This window comes from Podarcis erhardii, assembly GCF_964252035.2.
Source record: "Podarcis erhardii genome assembly, chromosome: 7".
NCBI classification, from domain to species: Eukaryota; Metazoa; Chordata; class Lepidosauria; order Squamata; family Lacertidae; genus Podarcis; species Podarcis erhardii.
In genome coordinates this window covers 87,633,772-87,652,201 of record NC_138511.1, presented here as the reverse complement: position 1 = coordinate 87,652,201, position 18,430 = coordinate 87,633,772, and the positions used below count along the sequence as shown (strand labels likewise).

The 18,430-nt window shown below is 48.4% G+C and overlaps 1 protein-coding gene across 1 annotated transcript in view; it reads right to left on the bottom strand.

Moving 5' to 3' along the window:
- Positions 1-18,430, bottom strand: part of MEIS3 (Meis homeobox 3) — an 80,568-nt gene that overhangs the window by 49,364 nt on the left and 12,774 nt on the right. Inside the window, exons 3-5 of the mRNA XM_081869342.1 lie at positions 16,430-16,577; positions 11,986-12,036; positions 5,489-5,539 (exon numbers count right to left, since the gene is read on the bottom strand). Coding sequence (XP_081725468.1) covers positions 5,489-5,539; positions 11,986-12,036; positions 16,430-16,577 — 250 coding nt within the window. The remainder of the gene's footprint in view (positions 1-5,488; positions 5,540-11,985; positions 12,037-16,429; positions 16,578-18,430) is intronic.

The window sequence follows — 18,430 nt, the reverse complement described above, 5'->3', positions numbered from 1 at the left end:
GCTTCAGGTTACATACGCTTCAGGTTACAGACTCCGCTAACCCAGAAATAGTGCTTCAGGTTAAAAACTTTGCTTCAGGATAAGAACAGAAATCGGGCTCTGGCGGCGCGGCGGCAGCAGGAGGCCCCATTAGCTAAAGTGGTGCTTCAGGTTAAGAACAGTTTCAGGTTAAGTAGGAACCTCCGGAACGAATTAAGTACTCAACCCGAGGTACCACTGTATATTTGTTTGTTTTTTAGACTGGGAGATTCTTGAAATACTGAGAAGTTAAGGAATGCTCTAACATGAATAAATAAATACCCCATTGCCCCTTTCAAAGCTCCTCTTGAAGTACTAGGCTCTAGAAACTTGGCAGGGCTTTTGTTTTTAATAAACAGGCTGCCGGCCAGGGCTTATTCTGAAGGTACTTGAAGCCAGCACCATGCTGAAACTAAGCCGGTCTGGATCTGGTAACTGCCTGGTGAATTTTTGGGACCCCCTTAATGTTAGCATGTCAGAGATCTAAGAGACTTCAGTGGTGGATGAATGGGGCTGCCTCCCCACAGCCTTGTCTCTGACCCAGCAGAGCACCACCGACCCCCTTCTCCCTCTTCTGAACTGAGAAACACCCCTTTCCCCAGGAAAAAGAATTAAACCCCAGCTTCTAGAGTCTGCCGCTTCCCAGCAGGTGTCCTCTGCGTGAATCAAAGGGTTAATTACATTAACAAGGGATTTATCAGGTTGCAAACACTGAGTTTTACTGCGTGGCTAACGAGCTCATTACCCTAGCAAAGAGCGTGCCTTTATTCCCCCCCCCCCCCCACACACACACACAACCCCATGCCCCACCTGTAGAGGCAACCAGTGGAGTTTTCACTTGTGGATTTGGGCTGGTTAAAGGGGGGTAGACTTGACACCCCACTCTTTTCCAGGGCCCACCAAATAACTCAAAGAGGTGGGCAGCTTGTGCCCTGAAAGCTAGAGTGTCAGGGAGGAGGCATGTCCCTGATGTGTTAGATTTCTAGGTGAAAGGATTGTTCTGTTTTTGTAAAGATAAACATTCAGGTTTCACATGGAAGTTGGTCACGTCAGGGAGAAGGGTTATAGTCTAGTCCGTCCGTCCCCCTGACTTGCTAGCTTTCCCTCATTGTGAGAAGCCAGGTTACAGGGAACCAGACAGAGGGTCTTCTTGGTAGTGGCACCCGCCCTGTGGAACGCCCTCCCACCAGATGTCAAAAAGAACAACACCTACCAGACTTTTAGAAGACATCTGAAGGCAGCCCTGTTTAGGGAAGCTTTTAATGTTTGATGTATCACAGCATTTTAATATTCTTTTGGAAGCCGCCCAGAGTGGCTGGGGAAGCCCAGCCAGATGGGCGGGGTATAAATAATAAATTATTATTATTATTATTATTATTATTATTATTATTATTATTATTTCTGCGGCCACATTTATTTATTATCTATTCGTTTTGTTCATGAAATTCCTATCCTGAGCTTCCTCCCAGGGAACCCAGAGCAGCGAACATCAAAACGGTGAAATAAAAATAAAACATTTAGAACATCTTAAAAAATAAAGCAACGACACACCCTCAGGTATTGATTTCATGGTTGCTACGGCCAGTGTCTATCAGCCATCAGCTGACTGGGTAAAAAGGAATATTTTTAACTTTCTCAACAGTGAGGGAGACAGGTGTACCTTGCCAGAAAAGGTGTTCCACACCCGGAAACCATCACCAAAAAGGCCCTGTCAAGTCTCAGTAAGCTTACCAGTCACAATCTGGTTGTGTTTTTTCTGCCCGCCCTTCTGCTAGCACTGGACAGACACAAGCCACGATCCCTATCTTAGCATTACATCCAAATCAGGGATTGTGGTTTGTTTCCCTTCCAAGGAACTCTGATCTGTAGCCAGGGTTTGTCCTTGGCTTACTGACCGTGGTTTGTTAGAGCAAAACAAACAACGGCCCCCAGTTTGGACGTGACCCTAAGCCAAGGAGCATGGCCTGTCTCTTGCAGGGAAGACCCAAAAGCTTGCATCCAACGTTAGTCCTGCTCAGAGTAGACCCACTGAAATTAACAGACACAGCTAACTTCAATCAAATAATCTCACTGGCTTACACTTGCCCGTGATCCAAAGGATGAAATTCTAACTGGGCTGACACACAGCCTGTGATCTTAAGTACTGTGATATCCACCACCCACATCCAAATTTATGAACACAGGATGCCCAGGACGCTGGTCCAAGGTATCGCTCAAATGGAGTGGTTGCTAGGCAACAACCTCCGATGAACCCAGCTTCTTCTGAACTTAAACGCATAACCAACATGCACCTCATACACTTATTTCTGTGCCAGACCTCACCAGGATATATAGACAGGCAATAACAACAACAACAACAACAACAACAACAACAATAATAATAAATTATTTATACCTCGCCCATCTGGCTGAGTTACCCCAGCCACTCTGGGTGGCTTCTAATCGAGTGTTAAAAACAATACAACATTAAATATTAAAAACTTCCCTAAACAGGGCAGCCTGCAGATGTCTTTTAAAGATAAGATAGCTGCTTATTTCCTTCACATCTGGTGGGAGGGCGTTCCACAGTGCGGGCGCCACTACCAAGAAGGCCCTCTGTCTGGTTCCCCATAACTACACTTCTCACAATGAGGGAACCGCCAGAAGGCCCTCGGCGCTGGATCTCAGTGTCCGGGCAGAACGATGGGGGTGGAGACACTCCTTCAGGTATACAGGACCAAGGTCATTTAGGGCTTGAAAGGTCAGCACCAACACTTTGAATTGTGCTCGAAAACATACAGGGAGCCATTGCAGATCTCTCAGGACCGGTGTTATATGGTCTCGGCGGCCACTCCAGTCCCCAGCCTAGCTGCCGCATTCTGGATTAAATGCAGTTTCCAGGTCACCTTCAAAGGTAGCTCCACATAGAGCGCATTGCAGTAGTCCAAGCAGGAGATAACCAGATCATGCACCACTCCGGGGAGGCAGTCTTCTGGCAAGGAGGGTCTCATCCTGCGTACCAGATGGAGCTGGTAGACAGCCACCCTGGACACAGAATTGACCTGCGCCTCCATGGACAGCTGTGAGTCCGAAATGATCACAGGCTGCGCACCTGGTCCTTCAGGGGCACAGTTGCCCCATTCAGGACCAGGGAGTCCCCCACACCAGCCCGCCCCCTGTCCCCCAAGAACAGTACTTCTGTCTAGTCAGGCTATGCCAACCTGGCGCACTCTAGCTGTAGTCCAAAATATTTACAGGGCGCCATGTTGGCAAAGGCTGCTTTTAGGCCAAGCCAAAGGTGATGGGAAGCAGCGGGCAGAAGGATGGCTCTGCCAACCCTCCTTCCCTCAGCTTCCCAGTGTGATCTCGCTGGATGCCTTTCTGCAGCTTCGCCTTCAGTTACGTTTGCCTAGAACAATTGAAGCTGTCAACGTGGAGCTAGAAGCCGAGAGATCAAAGCAAAAGGGGAGCTCCGAAGGACCCAGCCAGACAGACAGACAGCTCCTCTCAGCTCAGATGCAGCACCGGGGCCCTGGGAGGAGGTTTGCAATACCGGAGCCACTAAACTGAAGTGGCTTCTAGGCCAGAGTGGCTTTGCTAAATATAGTAGCTCGATAGCTCAGATCTGGTCTCGCAACCTGTCCTGGGCTCAGAAACGGGCGGTTGTGGGATGAAAACCTGAACATTGTGGTGGCCAGGAGATTTGTGGATCGAGCCACAAAACCTACAAGATACACACAGAGAGACGTATCTGAAGAAGTGTGCATGCACACGAAAGCTCATACCTAGAACTAACTTAGTTGGTCTTTAAGGTGCTACTGGAAGGAATTTTTTTATTTTGTTTTGACTATGGCAGACCAACACGGCTACCTATCTGTAACAGAAAGACATCGTTTCTGTATTCTTTCGCCATCAGTATGAATGGGTGGGGAACATCGCTAGATTAGCATTTATCTGAAAACCTGTGAGTTCTGGTGCCGTAAAAACATAATGGAGAACTGGACTCTGAGTCTATTTTTAAAACTTCTCCCCTTCTCACTCCCATATGAGGAAATACTTCAAAATTGGAGACAGCTGTTGCTTGTGAGAAAGGGAAATTATTTGCAAACTTTTTTTCTTTTTGCTGGAGGATAACTTGGATTTTGATCTGTTGTTTTTTTAAAAAAAGAATCCTATACTTTGAGATAGTGGGATTTTTCACCCTTTCATTTTTCCCAGGGACCACCTCAGGCTTTGCTTCGAGATATAAGAAAACTAGTTTTGCAGAGGCACAGAAGAAATATGTGAGATATGGCACTATGAGGCTGAGAATTCTGCTGTGGAGGACCTCAACTCCCCCTCCCCGCCCTCAACTTTCCTTTTATAAAGACAAGTTTCTGTCCCTCATGATATGCCTGGAGGTGTGTGGCAATGCCTGAAGTCTCAGGTACTGGGAAGTGGGCCTCAGTGAACGTTTTCTAAAGGTTTGGGGCAGGATATCAGCAGAACCAAAACAAGCCATGTGAAATGGCAAGCATGTCAGAATAATAATAATAATAATAATAATAATAATAATAATAATTTATTATTTATACCCCACCCATCTGGCTGAGTCTCCCCAGCCACTCTGGGCGGCTCCCAATCAAATGTTAAAAACAATACAGCATTAAATATAAAAAACTTCCCTGAACAGGGCTGCCTTCAGATGTCTTTTAAAGATAGGCTAGCTGCTTATTTCCTTCACATCTGCTGGGAGGGCGTTCCACAGGGTGGGTGCCACTACCAAGAAGGCCCTCTGTCTGGTTCCCTGTAACCTCACTTCTCGGAACGAGGGAACCGCCAGAAGGCCCTTGGCGCTGGATCTCAGTGTCCCTGCTGAACGATGGGGGTGGAAACACTCCTTCAGGTATACAGGACCGAGGCCGTTTAGGGCTTTAAAGGTCAGCACCAATACTTTGAAATGTGCTCGGAAACGTACGGGGAGCCAATGCAGATCTCTCAGAACTGGTGTTATGTGGTCCCGGCGGCCACTCCCAGTCACCAGTCTAGCTGCCGCATTCTGGATTAATTGCAATTTCCAGATCACCTTCAAAGGTAGCCCCACGTAGAGTGCATTGTAGTAGTCCAAGCGGGAGATAACCAGAGCATGCACCACATGATTTATACAGAAGTCAGAGAACGCATGTAAAAAATAATAATGGTTCAATCTACCTAATTCATGCAGGTTTCAAAATCCAACTTTCTTCAGTGCAGGATTCTAAACTAGCTGCAGCAAGGAAGACATACTGACCACAACTTGACTTCTCAGCAAACTTGATTTTGCCCAACATTTGGTTTCAGCAGTTATTGTAGGAAACCACAGCTCTTTCCCAATCAGGGATGCCACTAATAAAGCAGGGGTCAATCATGTCCTTCTGCCTAGTTTCCAAATTGCTAAAACTGAGGGGGTTTTTTGAGGGGGGAGTGTAGGGTTTGCGGGTGGGAAAAGGATAAAAGAAATTGCAAAGCAAACCTTTTCTAATTCCAGAAGGTGGAATCTCAGAACTTGAATAGCTTGGATCATCTGCAATTATAAAGAGAGAGAAAAATAAGTTGTTGCTAAAGATTGGTGACTGTATTACTTTTCTTAGACTGTGATATTGTTGTTGTTTCAGCCTGCCGTTTTCCCTGACAGGAGTCAAGGCGGCTTACAGATAAAATCAAGAGCTGCTGAAAACATAGAATAATCCACCATTAAAAAGCAATTAAACATTGACAGAATTAAAACTATATGCATATATGAAATCTGTTTATAAATACACCAATAATTACAATGAAAACAGCATGCCACCAGCCCGTTAACTAAAAGCAGTCAATTCCCAAAAGCTTGTTGGAGCAAAAAGGTCTTCACCGGCCAACGGAACGACAACAAGGAGGGGGCCAGGCTAACTTATTTAGGGAGATAACTCCAAAGTCTGGGAGCAGCCACTGAGGAGGCCCTGTCCCATGTCCCCCCCAAGCCTTCCTGTGAGGATGGCAGGATGGAGAGAAGGGCCTCCCCTCAAGATCTCAAAACCCAGGCAGGTTCATATGAGAGAATACGGTCTTTCAGAGAGCTTTGGCCTACATGGTGTAGGGCTTTATAGATCATAACCAGCACTTTAAACTGTGCCTGGAAACAGACTGGTAGCTGGTGGAGCTGTTCCAGCAAAGGAGTCTTCTGCTCCCTGGTCAACAATCTGGCTGCCGTTCTTTGAGCCGGTTGAGGTTTCTGAGCATTTTTCAAAGGCAGCCCCATATAGAACATGTTACAGTCATTCCAATGGGATGTAACTTAGGCCTGTGTCACTGTGGCCAAATCAGATACACTATACAGTGGTGCCCCGCAAGACGAACGCCTCGCAAGACGGAAAACCCGCTAGACGAAAGGGTTTTCCGTTTTGGAGGCGCTTCACAAAACGAATTTCCCTATGGGCTTGCTTCGCAAGATGAAAATGTCTTGCGAGTTCCTGTGGGTTTTTTTCCTCCCGCCCCCCTTTTTCTAAGCCGCTAAGCCGCTTATCAGCTGATCCGCTAAGCCGATAAGCCACTAAAAGCCGCTAAAAGCCGATAAGCCGCTAATAGCGCTAATCCGATAAGCCGTCAATGGGCTTGCTTCGCAAGACGAAAAAACCGCTATACGAAGAGCCTCACGGAACGGATTAATTTCGTCTTGCGAGGCACCACTGTACCTCAACTTTGGTGTAACTTGTGCACACAGGGCTGTCTTAAGCATATGCAGCACCAGGGTGCAAAAATCCACCTGGCGCATCCCTCCCCAGGTTGCCCAGTCCCACGTGCGCAGGAGGGCGGAGCCGGCTAGCTGCCTCAGCGTCTCATTGGCTCAGTCGCCCCTGAACTTGTGGCGCAGAGCCACCCGCAGCAGAAGAACCTACAGCAGCGCTCCAACCAACGGGCATGCTCTTCCCCAGACTCAACTCTCAGGCGCCAGACTCTTGGCCTGGCACCCCTGAGAGCCCGGCGCCCAGGTGCCCTGCACCCCTTGCACCTATGGGTAAGACAGTCCTGTGTACACATTCAGCTTTCATGGCCTAGGACCCTCGTACCTACAGGACCACCTCTCCCGGTATGCCCCACGGAGAGCCTTAAGGTCCATAAACAGCAACACCCTAGAGGTCCCGGGCCCTAAAGAAGTCAGATTAGCCTCAACCAGAGGCAGGGCCTTTTCAGCATTGGCTCCGGCCTGGTGGAACGCTCTGTCTCATGAGACCAGGGCCCTGCAGGATCTGATTTCTTTCCGCAGGACCTGTAAGACAGAGTTGTTCCACCTGGCCTTTGGCTTAGAATCAGTTTGATTCCCTCCCCCTCTTTTTTCCCTTTTCTCCTCCTGTGATGAGGCTGCATTTTAATGTTTTAATGTTGTATTTTAATCTTGTTTTTTAAGTTGTATTTCAATCAACTTGTTTTTATTATTAGTTGTTAGCCGCCCTGAGCCCGGTCTTGGCTGGGGAGGGCAGGGTAGAAATAAAAATTATTATCATTATCATTTAAAAATATATTTTAAAATTAGAATGCCAGTGGGTACCCATGAGAAAATATTCTGGCAATCCCACCCGCCATTGAACCCAATGTGCTCTGACCATATGCCCAATTTTGACTTTAGGCATGATCCCCGGAACATAACGCCCGTGTAAATTGTGGGATTACTATATCTCAAGCAAGGCGTGCAGCTGGTGCCCTAGTTTATTATGTACAAAAAGTACACAGAGTAAGTCTCACTGAAGATCCTGGCTTCCTTCTGAAGAAAACATGCATGGACTGAGGCAAATGACTTCTTAAATCCATGTTCAGAGTTAACCCGTGTAAAGGCACTACAGTGGTACCTCGGGTTACATACGCTTCAGGTTACAGACTCCGCTAACCCACAAATAGTGCTTCAGGTTAAGAACTTTGCTTCAGGATGAGAACAGAAATCGTGCTCTGGCGGCGCTGCAGCAGCAGCAGGAGGCCCCATTAGCTAAAGTGGTGCTTCAGGTTAAGAACAGTTTCAGGTTAAGAACGGACCTCCAGAACGAATTAAGTATTTAACCCGAGGTACCACTGTACAGTCAATCCTCGGGAAAGCGTCATCCATCTCATCTGCTGTGGCAAACACATCCTTCTGGGAACCCAGGTGCAGTTAGCAGGACGGCCACGTTTGTGTCGCCGGAAAGGAGGAGAAGCGCCACAAATAAATTCCGCAACTGTCAATTGATATGGAGATACCTATTTATGAGTAATGACTATAATGTTGTGGTTAGAATAGTAGGTGAGGACCTGGAAGAGGAGGGTTCAAATCCCTGCTCAGCTGTGAAATTCACTGGGTGGCCTTGGGCCACTGACTGTCTCTCATCCTAGCCTACCTCACAAGGCTGTTGAGAGGATAAAACAAGGAGGAAGAGAACCACGGTACGCCACTGTCAGGGGTTCAGGAGCAGAGACACAGGAGAAGGAGCAAATGGAGAGTGAGGAGGAGGAATACGAGGGGGGTGTAGGCAGTGACAGTGGTCAGAGAGATTCCACGAGTCTCTCCAGCGAATCGGAAGATTCACAGAGAGGAGCGCCGATGGCCAGGGCAAGGGGGGTGCCAAGGGGGAAACCCCAGAAGGAAGGGGCCAGCGGGGACTCCCTGAGCAGCAGTTGGAAATCAGGACCAGCGTCCCCACCAGAGCGTAGTGGGGGGGAGGAGTCCCAGGCATCAGGACCAGTCTTCCCACCACCAGAGGGAGGAGATGAGTCAGGATTGGCCACGCCTCCATCGGAGAGCGGGGAAACGGTCAAGAGGAAAGTCACCGGCTGGGCGCACGCGCCAAGTTCAAATGTACAGGCGAGCGGCACAGCAGGTAGCCCGGATAGGGAGCCAGGTCCCAAAGCCCGCCGGAAGGAAGGGCAAGAATCAGGGGGGTCAGCGTCAGAAGAGTCCAGGAGGGAGGAAACCCCAGGGGGCAGAAGGACCCAGAGGAGGAAGGAACAGCGCAGGAGGTGGAGCCGGGCTAGGATCTTAAACTGGTGCGGAAGGGGCAGTGACTCAGAGGGGACTTCGCCTGTCTAGAGTCTAGACGTAGGGTTGCACGCTCTGGCTTTAAAATGGAAATTATACTTCAATAAAGACTTTTGTACATAATATCAGCCTGGCATTGGTCCTCTGTGAGCTGGGACCTAGAGGGAGCCCTGACAGCCACCTTGAGCTCTTTGGTGGAAACCTGGGCTAGAAATGAAACAAAAACATCTCACCAGAGTGAGGGAGACTGTAAGCAGGTGAGCTGTGGGCCTGCTCAGTCTGCTGCCCAGGTGTTGCTAACTGTGGACGGGCAGCTTCAAGGCCTCTTCCTTCTTAGAGTTATTTATCTCTAAACTGGGCTAGGTCAAACAGCCTTTCAAATAGAGACTCTCCTTTGCAAAGGAGGAGAAAGCCATCCATGGCTACTTGCATAGCTGTCAACCGTCCCTTATTTGGCGGGAAAGTCCCTTACCCCAGTGCCGTGTCCCGCTGCTGTCCCTTATTGATGATGTCCCTTAAATTTCCCGGGTTTCAAAGGAAGCAGCTCCTCTCCCTCCCTCCCTCCCTCCCTCCCTACCAGGGAGGAGGGAGGCTCCAACTGTGTTGCTTGGCTGCGTTGCTCACCCAATAAGGAGTCTGAGAACGACTGGGGGGTGGAGCTTGCATGCCTTGTGCCGATCAAATCGGCCGTGTTGCCTGGGGACTCGCCTTTGCTCAGCGCTTCCCAGCGGAGAGGGGACGGTGGTTTTCCTTGCTGCATCCCCTTTGCTGGGTTGCTGCACTGTGGGAACCACCGCTTGAGGCTTCGTTTGGCTGCTGGCTGGGCTTTCTGCCTTTGGCTGGGAGGGGCTCAGAAGTTGAACATACCTGTGCCCCTTGGAAAATCCCTTATTTTGGCTGCTGATCCCTTATTTTCGAGGCTGCTGATCCCTTATTTTTGAGGCTGCTGGTCCCTTATTTTCAAATCTGTAAGTTGGCAGCTATGGGCTACTTGCCAGAAAGCAATACTTCTGAATACTACTGTAGTTGCTCTTGTGTTGGGGCCTCCTTGCAAAGGCATCTGGGTGACCACAGTAAGAACAGGACACCAGACTGGATGAGCTCCCTTTGGCCTGATCCTGTAGGACACGTGGCTACCCTAGTTAAGGCTGAGAGGCGGCGGCTTGCCTTTCCCAGCAGACCGACGGCTGCAGCAACTATAGAGCCAGGGATTTTATTTGCCCGGCTTTGCTAAGCAGCTGGCCTCTGCATCACCCTCAACGGGAAGGACCCAAGTTGTGTCCAGTTGGCTAGCAGGCAGTGAGGATCACTGGTGGAATCGTTGGCAGGCCAGTTATTCAGAATCCAGATTTGCGGCCCACTTGTGTAAAGTTGTGAAGGAATGATGGTGTGTTTCTAAGATGGGCGTACGCCCTTCATGTGTACTCCCATCATCCTTCATGTGTTGCGGGACTACAACTCCCATCATCCCTGACCATGGTTGGTGCATAGCTGTCAACTTTCCCCTTTTCTTGCAAGGAATCCTATTCGGAATACAGTGGTACCTCAGGTTACATATGCTTCAGGTTATATACGCTTCAGGTTACAGACTCCACTAACCCAGAAATATTACCTCAGGTTAAGAACTTTGCTTCAGGATGAGAACAGAAATTGTGCAGTGGCGGCGCGGCAGCAGCGGGAGGCCCCATTAGCTAAAGTGGTGATTCAGGTTAAGAACAATTTCAGGTTAAGTACAGACCTCCGGAACGAATTAAGTACCGTATTTTTTGCACCATAACACTCACTTTTTTCCTCCTAGAAAGTAAGGGGAAATGTCTGTGCGTGTTATGGAGCGAATGCCTGCGGGTGGTGGTGGGGATCTGCTGCAGTCGTGAGCAGAGGATCCATGGTTCCCCTTCCTTCCCTCCTCCGTGGTTACAAAGCATGGATCCACATGGATCCTCAGGATTTTTGCATTGGGCTATTCCAAACTCACTGTCAGATCACATGTCTGTGGCCACAGCATGAACCACAAAAATCATATATCCACTATTTCGTTTAGAATATTTTTTTTCTTGTTTTCCTCCTCTAAAAACTACGTGCGTGTTATGGTCTGGTGCGTGTTATAGAGCGAAAAATACGGTACTTAACCTGAGGTGCCACTGTAAGGGAATTTCCCTTAAAAAAAGGGAAACGTTGACAGCTATGGGTGGGTGAGGCTGCTGGGAGCTGGAGTGCAACAACATCTGGATGGTACACACATATTAATTGATTTATTAATTGATTCATCGGCTTTACATAACAGCTTTTCCTCCAAGGTGCTTGAGGGGGCGTACCTGCCTCTTCCCCTCCACGTTTAATCCCCACAACAATCTTGTGAAGTAGGATAAGGCTGAGGGGCCATGACTCACGCAAGGACCTTCATGGACAAGTGAGGCCTTGAACCATGGTCTCCTGGATTGTGGACCAATACTCTAGCCACTAGGGACGCGGGTGGCGCTGTGGGTTAAACCACAGAGCCCAGGACTTGCAGATCAGAAGGTTGGTGGTTCGAATCTCCACGACGGGGTGAGCTCCCGTTGCTTGGTCCCTGCTCCTGCCCACCTAGCAGTTCAAAAGCATTTCAAAGTGCAAGTAGATAAATAGGTACCACTCCAGCGGGAAGGTAAACGGCATTTCTGTGCGCTGCTGTGGTTCGCCAGAAGCGGCTTAGTCCTGCTGGCCACATGACCCGGAAGCTGTATGCCGGCTCCCTCGGCCAGTAAAGCGAGATGAGCACCACAACCCCAGGGTCGTCCGCGACGGGACTTAATGGTCAGGGGTCACTTTACCTTTTACTCTAGCCACTACACTACACTTTCTCTGAATGGAAGTGTGTGTGGAGAAGTGATTACTATAAGTGAATGTGAGAAAATACCTCGTTGCTCCTATGCGGAGTAGGCAAGGCTGGCAGACGGACAGGGGAAATGCAGTTTTAAAACTTAAAACAAGAAAAGAAAAAGTGTCCTTACCAAGTTATCCAGCTCAGGATTGGAGGAAAATAAAGGTTTTTCTGTCCTAACCTAAAAAACAGGCATTTCGGGATGGGAAGGGGGGAAGAGAAGAAAACAGAAGGAGCGTTAGTACAGGGGGAGAAAACATGATAGAGAGAAATGTAAGGAATCGATGCGCATCACTGAAAAATCTGTTTCTCTCATTTCCCAGAAACTGTAAAGAAACGGCAAAAAATGTGACTCTCATCCCCTGAGAGAAGCAGCTGGCAGGAGAACATATATTTCGCTTTCAAGAGTTTGCAACCTCCCTCTCCCCACCCCACCCCACCCCCCACCCCAGGAGCCCCCTGTGCTTTTAAAATTCCTCAACATTTCCCCTCCCTGTATCAAAATGCAAAAGTGTAGTTTCCCCCCCTCCACATGTCTCATTTAAGAAACGAGAGAGAAATCGCGGCAGTAAATAGTTTCAAGGCACTAAACAGGCCCAGGCGTTTGGCCTCATCCTCTCTGTTCTGGGACAGGGCTCCGCCAACTTGGAGAATCAAAAATTCTGGTACCCGGGTGGGACCTTTAAGAGGAGATCCAGAGGCAGCTGCAAAGGGGTGTGTGTATGTGTGTTTGTGTGTGCATGTGTGCGAAGTCCAGTTTGGGCAGGTCTGGGCTTGGAGCAAAGGTTGTTTACTCACCTAAGGTGAGGTTTGCCTTGCTAGTGCCTTCCAGATGTGTTTGGACTACAAATCCCATCATTCCCAGTCATTCCCAGGCATCTGGAGGGCACCAGCTTGGCAAAGGCTGACCTTGGGGGTACCGTTTTATGATTTTATTTTATGACGGCGAGTGAGGAGGACTCCTCCATTTCCCCTTTTGTTGTTCTGGCAACTGGCTGAAATGATACAAGGGTAGGGGGGGGGATGGAGCTAAATCCCAGTAAAAGGAATTTCCTAATTCCCAGCTGTGTCTCAAGGACAAACAGCAGATTGCTAACACATATAACAATGCCTTATGCCTTTTAAAAAAAGAAGAAAGGGGGGGGGTTAGAACTGAGAAAAACCAGTTTCTTAACCATTTCTCGGCTCGCCATTTCTCTGCATCAGTTTGCTGCGTGCACTGCCTGCCCCCCCCCAATATCCCCAAAGGCTTTTCTCCCCATTGGGGGCACTGCCAGACTGGGATTTCCATCACACCGTGGCAAATTCAGGCTGCACAGTTTATTTTACTTCAACTGGCTCTATATGCTGCTTAAGAGAGCCAGTGTGGTGTAGTGGCTGAGAGCGGCGGACTCGTAATCTGGTGAACCGGGTTCGCGTCTCCGCTCCTCCACATGCAGCTGCTGGGTGACCTTGGGCCAGTCACACTTCTCTGAAGTCTCTCAGCCCCACTCACCTCAAGGAGTGTTTGTTGTGGGGGAGGAAGGGAAAGGAGATTGTGAGCCGCTTTGAGACTCCCTAGGGTAGTGATAAAGCGGGATATCAAATCCAAACTCTTCTGCTCCTGCCAACCTAGCAGTTCGAAAGCACATCAAAGTGCAAGTAGATAAATAGGTACCGCTCCGGCGGGAAAGTAAACAGTGTTTCTGTGCTCTGCTCTGGTTTGCCAGAAGCGGCTTAGTCATGCTGGCCACATGACCCAGAAGCTGTACGCCGGCTCCCTCGGCCAATAAAGCGAGATGAGCGCCACAACCCCAGAGTCGGCCACGACTGGACCTAATGGTCAGGGGTCCCTTTACCTTTTTAATTGCAATAAAGGAGGAAAGGGGTTAAGCTCCTCTTTCCTCCTCCCCAAGCTGTTTTTCCACTCTGTATTCTCTACTCCTGAGAGAGCTTTTTCTTTTAAAGTGTAGAGACCTTGTTACAGACTTTACAACCTGCTTTGCTCCCCCCACCCCCCAAAAAACACACACTTTTTTGTTCCATCCTAGGCTATTCATTTGATCCATCTTGGCTTTGAGTTCGCCTTCCAACTCAATGAGGGGGAAATTGACCTCTATTGATTCATCATATTGGTTAACTGAGCAATCATCCCAACAGTGGACTTTTAATCGAAGAGGTCCCTGTCTCAAAGCTTTGCAGGAACCTACTACGAGCTTTGCCAGAGCTTCACCCTCTTCTGCCTGGCTGCCAGAATGGAAAAGATATAAAGGCAGTAGGACGATAAAAACGTGGGATTAAAAGAATATAAATGTCCCTAATTTCCATACAATTAAAAGACTACAGAGGATTTTTTTAAGGCCAGACTACATGTATGGCACTGTTGTTGTTGTTGTTTAGTCGTTTAGTCGTGTCCGACTCTTCGTGACCCCCTGGACCAGAGCACGCCAGGCACTCCTGTCTTCCACTGCCTCCCGCAGTTTGGTCAAACTCATGCTGGTAACCTCAAAAACACTATCCAACCATCTCGTCCTCTGTCGCCCCCTTCTCCTTGTGCCCTCCATCTTTCCCAGCATCAGGGTCTTCTCCAGGGAGTCTTCTCTTCTCATGAGGTGGCCAAAGTATTGGAGCCTCAGCTTCAGGATCTGTCCTTCCAGTGAGCACTCAGGGCTGATTTCCTTCAGAATGGAGAGGTTTGATCTTCTTGCAGTCCATGGGACTCTCAAGAGTATGGCACTATGCACTGGCAATTGCTTTTCATTGAGAAACAGCAGGCAAGGAAATCCCACCAGCCGGAATCAGGACGGTCACATGGGTGTGGGTGGGTGTAACCCTTTTCTCCTGCATCCTGGTCCTAATGAAAATCACCTCTTACCTTAAGCCATGGAGCTAAGCAAAAGACCAGCATGACTTTCTGCACTGCACAGAAAATCTGCATTCGGCAGAAGGTGCTCGGCTTTTCAACGGTGTGAACCAACCTTGAACCTTCCTCAGCCTTCCTCTCCCTCTAGCAGTGGAACTACAACTCTCATCAAACTTGACCACTGGCCATGCTGGCCTGCTAAAAAATAAAAACCTCCTCCTTGTTTAGGCAAGTCTACCCAGACATGTGGTTTTATTATGCATATTTATTTTTTTAAAAACCGCTGGTTTTCTCTGCAATTAGTTAATTTTATCCTGCTTCCTGTTTTGAAAGCTTGTTTTTCTTAATGAACATTTTACGCCATTTCGTCCAAACAGCTTTGAGCCAAGTACAGTATATAACTCTTTGTTAAATGAAATAAAAATAAGGAACGGCTAACCAATTCATGGCGGTCTGAGCTTTCATGGGTTTCCAGTTTGTTGGATGCATGAAGTCTCGAAATTTTGCCTCAATAAAGAAGTCGTTTTGAAGGAGCCACAGGACTTTCCACTGCCTCTGGCGAGTTAAGAGCTGCCTTTGGACAACCAAGTCAGGAATCTTTTTCTAGAGCCTGATTCTGAATTATTATTTTTTAAAAAGACTACAAATACAGAGTAAAGGTAAAGGGACCCCTGACCATTAGGTCCAGTCGTGGCCGACTCTAGGGTTGCGGCGCTCATCTCGCTTTATTGGCCGAGGGAGCCGGCGTACAGCTTCTGGGTCATGTGGCCAGCATGACTAAGCCGCTTCTGGCGAACCAGAGCAGCGCACGGAAACGCCGTTTACCTTCCCGCCAGAGCGGTACCTATTTATCTACTTGCACTTTGACGTGCTTTCAAACTGCTAGGTGCGCAGGAGCAGGGACCGAGCAACAGGAGCTCACCCCGTCGCGGGGATTCAAACCGCCGACCTTCTGATCGGCAAGTCCTAGGCTCTGTGGTTTAACCCACAGCGCCACCTGCGTCCCTTACAAATACATACAAGTAGGCAATTTGGCTAAGGAACATTTTTAAGGAGTGGTAACTTAGAGATCACTGCAGATGGTGACAGCAGTCACGAAATTAAAAGACGCCTGCTTCTTGGGAGAAAAGCAATGACAAACCTAGACAGCATCTTAAAAAGCGGAGACATCACCTTGCCGACAAAGGTCCGTATAGTTAAAGCTATGGTTTTCCCAGTAGTGATGTATGGAAGTGAGAGCTGGACCCTAAACAAGGCTGATCACTGAAGAATGGATGCTTTTGAATTCTGGTGCTGGAGGAGACTCTTGAGAGTCCCATGGACTGCAAGAAGATCAAACCTCTCCATTCTTAAGGAAATCAGCCCTGAGTGCTCACTGGAAGGACAGATCCTGAAGCTGAGGCTCCAAGACTTTGGCCACCTCATGAGAAGAGAAGACTCCCTGGAAAAGACCCTGATCTTGGGAAAGATGGAGGGCACAAGGAGAAGGGGACGATGGAGGACGAGATGGTGGGACAGTGTTCTCGAAGCTACCAGCATGAGTTTGACCCAACTGCGGGAGGCAGTGGAAGACAGGAGTGCCTGGCGTGCTCTGGTCCAAGGGGTCACGAAGAGTCGGACACGACTAAACAACTAAACAACAACTTAGAGAATATTTATTTTCACCTTCCTACTGCCAAGCACTCCCCAGCTCTGCCCTCCCTCCATCACCACTCATTCTCCAGAAACCAACCTGTTTGGCAAAGACGGCAATGTCTTCGTTGAAGGAATCCGACGAGCAGACGTCTCCTCCCGGGTACGAGCCAGAAGTGTCCCTGGGAGAACAGGTTGCCAGCTCACATTTTTCAAAGACCAGGGCCAGCAGCGGAAATAAGGGATGCCTGTTACACAAGAGGAGATGTTTAGATGTTTAGGACCTAGCAGAGTAGGAGATCCAAAGAGACCAGCCAACGTTTCAGCTCGGAACAGAAACTGGGGCACAGGAGGTTTGGAAAGGAGTTGGAGGCTCGGAGTATAAGCTCTTCTTACAGAGCCTGGTGCTTTCCCCTCATTTCCTGACTAGCCACGCTGCCAGCATAAAGCGAGGCAAAAGGGTTCTTGAATTTGAAAGGGAAAAACAAATTAATGTACATTAAAATTCATGGAAAATTGGGGGGGGGGGAGTTGCATTGGATGTCAATATTTACTTTCCACGGCCAGGCAGCGGTGGGAATGCTGCCTGGGGGTCATAGGGTTGTCTCTACCCAAGTTCTACTCAGAGTAGACTTATTGAAAATAATGGGCCTTAGTCATGTTGCTCAGTTTCAGTGGATTATTCTGAATAAGACTTGACATTGGATACAACCCATAACCTGAAGACCCATATTGCTGCTCTCTTAATGCCATCACCATTGATTTATTAACTGCCTTCTAAACCACCATCTCCAGGCATATAAGACGAAAACAGAAAAACAACAATAATAACAGCAACCATTTTATTTTTTACACTCTGCCCATATATTTAACGCACAACGAAAATATTAACAAGTGGACATTTGTGGTAAAGACCCATTTGCCCCTCCGGGAAAAGCTGTTGAAACAAAAAAAATTTGGAGAGACGGTTGGAAACAGTAAGAAATAAAAAAAATTATCTGCATATGCCCTGAGACCCACTTTTACCCCATCTCAACTTCACATATGGGCCCCAGGACCCAGCCTTGGCTGTGAGACACTCTGTAGGCAGGCTCTTGTTCAGTAGAAGACACATGGAAACCCAGAAAACTATAATCACGAATCATGTCTGCCCATATTATGAATCTGTTTGTCGTCTTTTACATCCCCTGGCCCTATCTTGGCCCACCAGCGCTGGAGACCTCTAAGCCGAGTTTGTAAACTGTCAGTTTACAACTGTCAGTTTGACTCCATCAAACAGTGTGTGTGTGTGTGTGTGTGTGTGTGTGTGTATCAAGCAGTGCAAAGGCTGCAGAAGTCCTGTCTGGGATGCGGCGTATGACACGGCATGTTCACACCTCAAAGTCACCACAGTGTGGCATCGTCAAGATATCAACCTTGCATGTGTGAAGGGGACTCCCCGCCCAGTGAATAAAAACAGCAAGGGCCGTGTGTGTGTGTGTGTGTGTGTGTGTGTGTGTGTGTGTGCAAGAAACAAAACCCAATTCCACAATACTTAACATCCATGCAAAAAATGCGATTTGGAATCTTGGTCTACGTGCCAAGTAATGTTCTAGAAGAAGAGCAAATTCTGAAAAAAAACGAGAGGAGGGGGTGAAGCAGCATGTGGCTCTAAGAAACCGTTTCTGCTAGGATCACAGTTATTTCAAAGAGCTCATTTGGGGGTTCGGAGGGGAGCTCACTTCCATCCTGTTCTGTGATTTATGTCTTAGGAGCAATGTCAACTGCAAACCAGTAAAGGCCATCCTTCGGCTGCTCCCCCCCCCCCCAGCACACACATTTTCCCCCTAGATTTGGATAGATAGCTAGCAAGACAGAGTGTTCCCAGCCATACATTATATACAAGTTCACGCACCATATGTTACACAAATATTTGTAGCTGAGGCCCCAGCACGGTGTAGCTGTTAAGTGAGCGTCTCCACGGAACTTTTAGATCTCGTACGTAAAGCAAAACAAATCCCCCGCTGCCCCCCCCCCAAGAAAGATGGGAAGGCAAAATCCTGCAACATTTCATCTCCTCTCTCCCTCTCTGCCCCGCTGCAAATTCCAAGAGGGGAAAAAA